The sequence below is a fragment of the Astyanax mexicanus genome, chromosome 1 (genome assembly GCF_023375975.1).
Source record: "Astyanax mexicanus isolate ESR-SI-001 chromosome 1, AstMex3_surface, whole genome shotgun sequence".
NCBI classification, from domain to species: Eukaryota; Metazoa; Chordata; class Actinopteri; order Characiformes; family Acestrorhamphidae; genus Astyanax; species Astyanax mexicanus.
The window spans coordinates 22,899,536-22,909,467 of NC_064408.1; the positions used below are offsets into that span (position 1 = coordinate 22,899,536).

Genomic DNA, 9,932 nt, shown 5'->3' on the forward strand with positions numbered 1-9,932 from the left:
ACATCACAATAACTTGAAAATGAAGTCAGTGGAAGTCCCAGTAGGTTGTGGTGTGGAGGGTATTTAGTTATTATTTAGTTTACTGTTTACGTATTGGGTTTTGTCGCTGTCCCGCAAAAACATTTTTACTTTTTTAACATGTAAATCTGATAGTATTTTTTGATAGTAATTCTTTACATTGTGTCAAAATTGTCACGATGAATGGATCAACATAAATATTGGAAATAATATCCGTGAATGAATAGTCTTTACACTGACTTATACTGAAGGTTAATACCAAGTTTTCTTCAATAAAGTTTCAGTTTTGGAGTAAATAGTTTATTGCGTGACAGCTTTAATACATTGTTGTGTAGATAACTAATATTACCATCGTAACAGTAATATTACGGTTTAAAGATGTTTTGGTATCAAATAAGCTGCTAATAAGTTAATTTCCACGCAATTTGATTTAGTAAAACAATATTTATTCTTATTGTAAAAACAAACTGTGTAAAAATAGCACACTCCGAGTATACAACTTACCAAATAAGGTACATTTTATTACTGATATAAGCACACATTGCATCAAAACTCTCGATCAACGTTCCTCGTTAATTGTCATTAAAAAGCACAGTTTAAACAGGAAAAGGGTTTTTGCTTCGCCAGACTAAAAAAAACACCCGAGCAGACTCTTACATTCTCTTTCAGTCTCTCACACAAACACACACTCTCACACGGACAGACAACACTTCAGACAGTTCTTAAGAGAATGGAGCGTTTTATCTTTTTTTAGATTTTTAGATTTTGTTCAGAGAAAAGAGCAGAATTCTTCGCGATGATCCTGAGATGCTCTGCGCGTTATTACAGTCAGACTGGGGAGGAAAAGTAGCTCGAACGAAAACGTTAAACATAAATATATATCTTATATTTTTTCACAGCTTGAATATAGGCACGAGAAGTGTTAATGTCCACCATTCAGCTGCGTTTAAAAAAAAAATAAACAAAAACGATACAAAAATAATCCTACCTTAAACACAGGGCGCGTTTGTGAGTCTCTGTTTTGTTTTTGTCTTTTTAAAAAGTGTTTTAGGTCTAATTTGTTTAACAGCCACTCGTGCCACTAACCATCTGGCTAGCGAAGGCGTCCAGCATGGCCGCAGCACGACTCGCGCCTCCCGGGGAAAGCTGTGGAATGAGCGGTGGTCCCGGGACCCCGGGGGAAGTCCGTTGTTGTTGTTGTTGCTGCACAGTGCTCCCTATTAAGCTCTCGATGGAGAATGGAGATGATTTAGGGGCAGTGTGCACGTTTGGTGGAGGAGGCGACGAAAGCTGCGGGCTCAAGGGTGGGTAAAAGCGTGAGCGTGCGAGCTCGGCCGTGGCGGGCATGAGGGAAGGTGCAGGGATGAGGGTGCCTCCGTGGCGGCTGGGCGCAGGATGCGAATGTGGAGGAGGTGGAGGCTGTTGTTGTTGTTGCTGTTGTTGCTGAAAGGCGAAGATCGCGGAGTGCGCGTGGTAAGGCGGCAGCGCGAGGCCGTATCCCCCGCAAGTGCCGTAAGGTCCGTAGGCGTAGGGCCCGTGCGCGTGCCCGGGCAGGAAGGCAGCAGCGGCCGCAGCGGCAGCTGCAGCGGCCGCAGCGTGCTCGCGCAGCAACTCGGGCGCGTGCTGCCGCTTGAAGCGCTTGCGTCGCCGCAGGAAGCTACCGTTGTCAAACATGTCGGCCGACTCCGGGTCCAGCGTCCAGTAGTTGCCCTTGCCCGGGTTACCCGGCTCGCGTGGGATTTTCACGAAGCAGTCGTTGAGTGACAAGTTATGGCGGATGGAGTTCTGCCACGCGGGGAACTTCTCGCGGTAGTAGGGGAACCGGCCGCTGATGAAGTCGCAGATCTCGCTGAGCGTCAGCCGTTTCTTGGGACTCTGCAGGATGGCCATGGTGATGAGTGCGATGTATGAATAGGGCGGCTTCACGAGCGCGCTCTTTCCGGCTGGCCGACACGCGGAGGAGGCCGTGGCCACCGAGAGGTCCGCGCACGGCGGCGAGCCGGTCAGCAGTCCATGCTCATCCTCGTCGTCCGCGCTACTCATACGCATGCGCGCCACCTCGCCGGCGTAGGCGCGCGCGCGCCCCTCGCCCTCGTCGCCCTCGCCCACCACATCGATGTCCGTGTCCTCCGAGAGCGCGGACGCCTCCGACATGCCGGAGCTCAAAGTCATGGCCCCGGGGCTGCGGGCGCGCGCTCCCGGCCCGCGAAGATCAGGGCTCACCTGCGGCGGGGATGAGGAGGAGGAGGAGGAAGAGGAGGAGGAGCAGTAGGAACTCTCATACGCTGAGAAGTGGGATGATGAAGATGAGGAGGTGGTGGAGGAGGAGGATGAGGAGGAGGAGGGAGAGGAGGAAGAGGCGACGGGGCGCTCCCAGGGGTCACCGCAGCCATAGACTTCAAATGAAGCGCCAAGCGGCTAACGGACGGCGCCGCGTCCGTCCACGCGCTGATCTCCGAGCACAGAGAGCCTCCGACAGGCTCGAGCGGGAGTCCAAAGAGGGCGGACCTCACCGTGGGCTTTATACGAACTCGCTGGTCACGTGCCGCCCCAGCGTCACCATCACATTAAAGAGGGGGAGAAAAACAACACGGGAAACAAGGTGGTCTATGGGAGCATGAAAAAAAATAAGAATCGGAGATTGACTGAAGTGACTCCCTCCATATGGTGGTCTTTCAAACGGTCGCGGAAAGCGCACAATTTCCATCTCGGTTCATTAGAGCGCCGCTCTCTGCTGAACCCTCCTGAGTGAAGAATGAAGAAGCCCGAGCACATGGTGACCGGTAGGACCCTCCCCTGTACTGCTGCTCTATTGCCCTCGATTCAGATACAGCACAGACCGTGGCGTTCTGGGCGCGTGTTTAGGGCGTTCGTTCGCGTAAGAGAGAGGCACTCTAGGGCTGCGGTAGTCTCACGCTGCACCTGAGCGTCTCTACGCTGCCGTGACCGAGCTGTTCCACAGGGCCACGCGCAGGCCGGAAACTGCTCAGCGGTTCAGTGGCATCAGTCACCGGAGGAGCAGCAGGCAGGATTAGGATTTATAGAACTATTTATCATTTATCCCTATTTATTAAATATTTTTACATTTTATAGTTTATAGCACATCAGTCTTTGTGCTTTATATTCTAACCTTTTTGTGCACATATGTGCACATATTTAATGTGTTTGTACAATGAATAATATAAAGCAAAATTATTATATTTTACACAATTATATATAATACTTTATTACAAGTTATTATTATCAGTTTGCCCATATTTAAAGACACAAATTAAATTTACATTTTGATATATATTTAAATTTTTTTATATCCAGAACAATTACTTTAAAGTATACGAAAAAAAACTGCCTTTCAGTGGAGGCCATTGTAAAAAAAAAAAGCATATATTTTTAATGATTGCACATTTATATGAATATAATAGGTTATATCATATATTAATTATTTTGAGAACGGTTACTATAAAAATCGTGTTTGCCACAGTTTTTATGTTAGATATTTTTCCGTGCGCGAGCGCGTGTGTGGTGCGATGATGGAGATAAACTAGGTCATGGATTGAGTGTATAGGCCGGATTTTAATCATGTGATGTTTACCTGTAGAAACATCTGGACTCTACCGTTCACACCAGCATGTAATTTTTAGTTTGCAAGTTGTGGCTAATCCTCGCGTTTTTTACTTGCTTTCATCTTTTTCAAACAGTACATTTAGTGCGCATTTTTACTAATAAAACATGTCATAAACTTCACTTATATATATATATATATATATATATATATATATATATATATATATATATATATATATATATATATATATAATTATCCCGCAAAAACTTAATATCATGTTTTTCTAAAGCGTCAATTGTTCTTTATTTTGTTTTGGAAATATTATAAATGGAATACCAGAAATGATCCAAAGTGACCTAGAATAAAAAATACAAGATTTTTTTTTCTCCTGTAAACGTATAGACATTTTGTGGTTGCTTGACAGCAATTAAAAATATACAACACACACACACAAATATTTAAACATTGTATTATAGAAACTATTGGGCGCAACTCAAATTAGAATGAATTCCTTTACAAAAAAAACATAACATTTTAATGTAAAAACATTTTTTGACGTTTTTTCTTATTTTAGTCTCTTGTATATTTTTGTAAATTTTAAATAAAAAAAATGCGGTATGATCAAAAGTTATGCTAAGAAAATGTAAAGTTATATTTACGCAAACACACTCCTGTAAAGGGTGGTTTTGGTTGCTGCTAAATAAGCTCTGGTTTAACTAACACAGACACACACACACTTACAGGAAGCAGGGAACTTAACTGGATTTTTCCATCCTTTAAAAACAGAGATGAACAAATAGTCGTTTGCAGCAGGTTGTTAAAGACAGTTTGTGGCAGAAGTGATGAGAACTCATTTATCTGAAAGACTCACAGCGCAGGTCTATAAACCCCCCCCCCCCCCCCCCCCCAGAGTGAGGCGGTCTGGGTTGGTAGTAAAGAGAGAGTCAGTTCTTCTCAGAGATGATTATAATCTGATATTTTACTGCAGTAGTGTTAGTTCTGGAGGAGGCAGCAGAGGAGGAGAGGGCATTTCGGCAAAATGGAAAATACATCTGGAGAGTTTTATGGCCTCTCCTGTGGTCAGAGCTGTTTGGGCTCCACTCTGCTTCTCTGTTGCGTCTCTGAGACAGAAAGAGAGAGAGGGGGGGGGGAGAGGGGGGGGAGAGAAAGAGAGAGAGAGAGAGAGAGAGAGAGAGCACCATCTAGCGTCCCACTCTCAGCACCATCATTATCAAAACCAACGCACCTCGCACTGACTCACAATTAACATAAAGACTGCATAGCCGATTTTTTTTATTTTTAGGTACACATTTTAACTGTCTAATTTACTCCGTCTTTACTGTTTAATTATGTATCTAATTTATTTATTCATTTTGTTTATTTGTTTTTCTTTTGAAATTTGACATTTTTACAAATGTCTATACGTTCATTTTAAAGCATTTTTTATGTTTATCAATTTATTAATTGAAGTGTGTATTTATGTTTGTTTTAATATAATTATACAACAATTTATTTATTTATGTTTTTGTTTGGTTATTTACCAAAAAATCACATACACATATGTATTATTTCTATCTTCTTGTGCATTTTTTATTCATTACTTATTGAATTGTCTGTTTTCTGCTTATACTTATGTATGTACTTACATAATATTTTATGTATATATGTATTTATGCATTTATTTATTTGTTTTATATTATGTGCTTATTATATATTATAGTATGTGTTTTAGTTCATTAAGCCAATATACATTTATATCCATTCTGAATATATATGTTTAAGTATTCTTATCTATGTATTATTTTCAAGGTTTTTATTTTATTGTTTACACGGGATTTATTTATTTATTACTTAACCTGCTGATTCATTTTTATAGATCTATCGTACCTCTTGGTTATTTAATTTTATTTATTGACATGTTTTTTTGTTAGTTTGTTTTGTTTTCAACTCACATCAGCTGCTATATTTTGAACTTTAAATGTCCAGTTTGACAGACTTAAAACTTTTATCAATTTTATGTCATTAAAAAATTAACACACGCACACAAACGCACAACAATATTGGATTAAAATCGGAATGTCGTCCACAATTAGATTACATGAACACGAAACCATCCGCCTAGCACATTTAAACCATTAAATGAAAACATGCTTTTTCGGTGTACAATTAACTGACGCAGCTGTGCGACTTCAAAGGGGAAAAGGAATAAATGTGGTTTGAAAGTCAAAAAATATATATTAAGAAAAATCTGTCTACATGGGCATTATATTTGATCACGCGTTTAAGATAAACCATCAAATATATAAAATAATATTGTAATTAAATGATCTAATAACAAAAAAAAACTGAGCAAGTATATGAAATGTTAATCTGTGTCAATCATTTAATATTGATTCATTGTTTTGTAATGAAGTTTTTACCACAATTAGATTTGTTTATAGTGTTGTTAAAAACTTCCTGCACGGGGCAAAGACTGTGAGTGACAACTTGACTTTGGCCCGTTTTTTTTCCACTCACAAAATGCAAATTTCTTTTTTTTTTAATAGTTTTTTCCCGCCCCACATTTTGTGTTTTGCTTTTTTATTTGCTTATTTACATTAGACTCATTTATTGCCAGACACTTAATTGTTTGGATGCGAGGTTATCCGATTATTATTAAGTGGTCACATAGAACTTATCCAAAGCTTCACTGTATTTTTTAATAAATATGATCCTGTTATCACATTTGACCACGCCATGAGTGCCTGTACATGTGTTCTTCAAAAGCGTTGAAGAAAAACTTTTCTATAACGGGGACTTAACTGTCTTGTACTAAATGTGACCAGCACGATGTGTGCAGGCATACCTAAGAGTATAAATAATACGAGTGGCAGATACACTAAGCTTTAGGTAGTGGCATGTGTCTGTGAAGTTCTGTCTGTGTAAGTTGGCTTTATTTAGGGTGCAAATGCTTGTTAGTGCTACTTACAGAAAGCTGACGCTTTCCGTGACACATATTTCCGTGCAATATTTGTCTAAACTGTAAGTTATTATGTTTATTGTTACTGAGTATACTGTGTATATTGTTTATACTGTAAAGCAATCTGTATGTCTTATTTAATATTATATTTTATCTTATTATTCTTCTTGTAAATATTGTTCTTCGCACATTGGTGGGAATCTACACCTATTTTTTTCACTCACATGTACACCTTTACTATGTGACGTGACAATAAAAATCTTGAATCTTAAAAACATGGTTCTGAGAATGTTCTGAGCAGACCTGCAACGGCGTGACAGAAAGGCCAGGAGTCGAGGATTTAGAGCAGTCGGACTCTCTGAGGTGGAAGGCGGAGCGTTAGAATACTTGACATGGGCGGGGTCACCATTGCATTATGGGAGGGACTAAGTTGATCAGAAAATTGTTGAGTTTTAAATATGTCCACAAATATCTACCACTCATTTCTGATAACATTTATTGAAGGGAGAAATACAGTCCACAGTTGGTTGCATTTTTTTATTTGTTTAAAATGGTAATATTAAATGTATTAATTAGCCTATAGATCAATGACTTATTCAGAAGTCAAGATTAGTTGCGCAGAAAAGTTATATTGATCTAACAGTTTTAATTTCAGATCAACCAGTTTGCATCTCTTTGTCTTAAATGCAAGCTGGATACTTAAAGAGAATACCAACGAATGCATGAAAATAGTGTACAATCAAAATTAATTACAGTGGCAGTCTGGACCCTACTGGAAAAAGGCTCCAATGTTTATAAACTATAGTCTTTCATTAATGTCTCTTACTTTGATTTGGTGCATACCCTACAGATTGTTCCATATCTTTTTTCCAGATTAATGTATTTTAGAAGCATTAGTTCATGTTTTTTTTTTATCATGACATATGTACTTAAATGTTGCGGTAAGAAAACTATGTTTACACTTAGCAGAGCTTATTTACAATTCAGTTTGGTTTATTATATGTAACTAAGGGACAACAGGTGACATTCATTTAGTTGCATTTAATGTCAGAGCAGCAGCTGTAATGCCAGTTGGAAAAGTGGTTGGATAAGTTTCTTTATTTAAAGTTAATTAGTATTATTTCTACACATATATAAAAATATAAAATAATAATTAATTTTATAAAAAATGTGTGCTTTGTGGGCATGGCCACAGTGATGTGACTTCAAAATCTTAAAAACATTACCCGAATAGGATACTGTGGTGTATCCTCTTTTGAAAGCCTCTTCCATGCAGATTTTAAGCTGCTTTTTTTTCTCCACCGGTATTCGGTATTCGGTATGTAGCAATCAGTTTCCGGGTCATGGAAGAGAGGAGGAGGATCAGTAGAAAAAAGGACGTACTTCTAGGGTTTCTGGACGAAGCCAAAGTCTTATGTTAAGACATGTCATGTTAGGTTATGTCATGGTTAGGACAAGCAGAGGTCAAGAATCAATCAGGCAGGTATGAAGGCAAAGAAGAATCCATATTCTAAGTACACATGCACATAAAAAGTTAAAACAGAAATACCAATGCTCAGAATCCACTGAAAACAAACAGCCGTCACCAAGATAAACAGAACAGTAAGTTGCTTAAAATAAGTCCTAATCAGTCATCTGATAGAGCTGCAGCTGTGTGTTATCATGGACCTGAGGTAAGGGGTAGACCCTAGCCAATGGAATACATGGCTGCTGCAATTCCCACGGAGACCAACAGAGAGAGACATAACACACATTTTATGCAGCATACATGTATAAAATGCAACATACACTATGCTGGTACAACAACTAGCTTACAAAATAGGATAAGTTTTCTCCTGGATGGCCATTTTTTTACCCACCTTGACCACCTTGTTCAGTGCATTTCAGTCATCTCCATTGTTTGGTGTAATGTGGTTAAAATTACGTTCTTATATCATCTTGAGGTTATTTTATATTATCACAAGTTTATAGTCGTGGCCCATGTGAACATGGACATTGTAAATAAACAACAAATTAGCTTTCTTTAACACCAAACAGTAAGCAGCTGTCCCTGTTCATTTAACCTGGGTCAACTCCACCTTCTACTGTGTTTTTAAGGGCTGTTTTTAGAACAAACTGCTGCACATACAAGGACAGCAGTGACCAAAAGCTGCTTCATAATGTTCTCCATTGTTCAACATGTTCTCATAAATGCCCTCTAGAAGCATGACATTGTAAATTATCTTAAATGAAACATAGTTGCAGTAAACTAAACAAAGTGTCATATTTTAATATTTATAAAGAATCTTTTAGAAGGCTCTAGACAGCAGGGACCTGTGTTCTATGTGTATTGTGTGTTTCTAAGAGGGCAACCAACCTCTAGTGACAAAGTTCCCCACCAATTAAATGTTAGATGGTGTCCTACAGGTGCCCTCACGATAGGATACACTGTGCAGTACATGCCAAAATACATTGTGTTCAATAATGGCACAGCATTTAAAAAACTCATTCCATCCATTTAAGGTTTCAGTTTTAGCCATGTCAACTCTAGAATATATAGGCACTATCTTTCTATAATATTGTACATATCATAATGACTTACATATTCCTTTCAAACCCTGCATCCATTAAACTGGACATCATGTATATTCTTCATTTTTACATGTTTTGTTGCAAATAACACTGTTCGAAAGCTGTTGTCCATCAGCATATACCACAAACCAGCCAGTGAACAAGTTTATAAACCACTGAGACAGTAGCTTGGCACCACCCACTGCCCTGGAAAAAGAGTAGTACTAGTAGCTAGACATTAAGGCAAACTACATTTTTTTATGTTATAAAAATATAAAACTAGAATAGTAGAATATTATAGTGTTATTGTTGTGCATAACAGCTAGAGAAAAGCATTCTTACACTTTTTTATATAATATTTCATTCTTTTCCACTGCTTGGTGGTGCAGTATTTACTTTTGTCAACGAAAGAGAGAGAGAGAGAGAGAGAGAGAGAGAGAGAGAGAGAGAGAGAGAGAGAGAGAAGAAAGAAAGAAAGAAATAGATAAAGCAAAAAGACATAGACAGTAAGAGAGAAAGAAAGAGACAGACACAGAGTGAGATAGATATAGATAGATTGAGAGAGACATAGAGTAAGAGAGACAGAGAGAAAGAAAAATAGACAAAAAGACACAAAAAGTGTGTGTGTGTGTGTGTGTGTGTGTGTGAGAGAGAGAGAGAGAGAGAGAGAGAGAGAGAGAGAAAAGAGAAAGGAGGGGGCTTTGATACTACGCTAAAAAAAAGCATTGAAACACATTTTAAAGGTTGTTTAAAATTGTTGTATAATGTGTTTGTTTTATATATAAATATTAAAATATTTTATATGTTTTTATATAGATTAAAAAAATTAAATAAAGATTT

General features: G+C 38.6%; 1 protein-coding gene across 1 annotated transcript; it reads right to left on the reverse strand.

The window, feature by feature from the left end:
- Positions 1-428: 428 nt before the first annotated feature.
- On the reverse strand, positions 429-2,526 carry foxd1 (forkhead box D1). Its single transcript, XM_007259626.4, has one exon. The coding sequence runs from the start codon at positions 2,188-2,190 to the stop codon at positions 1,081-1,083; it is 1,110 nt and encodes a 369-aa protein (XP_007259688.2). The 5' UTR covers positions 2,191-2,526; the 3' UTR covers positions 429-1,080.
- Between the last annotated feature and the right edge of the window lie 7,406 nt (positions 2,527-9,932).

What these genes read in the sequence shown, in the direction of transcription:
- foxd1 (XM_007259626.4), bottom strand. Translation starts at nt 2,190, where the DNA reads ATGACTTTGAGCTCCGGCATGTCGGAGGCGTCCGCGCTCTCGGAGGAC.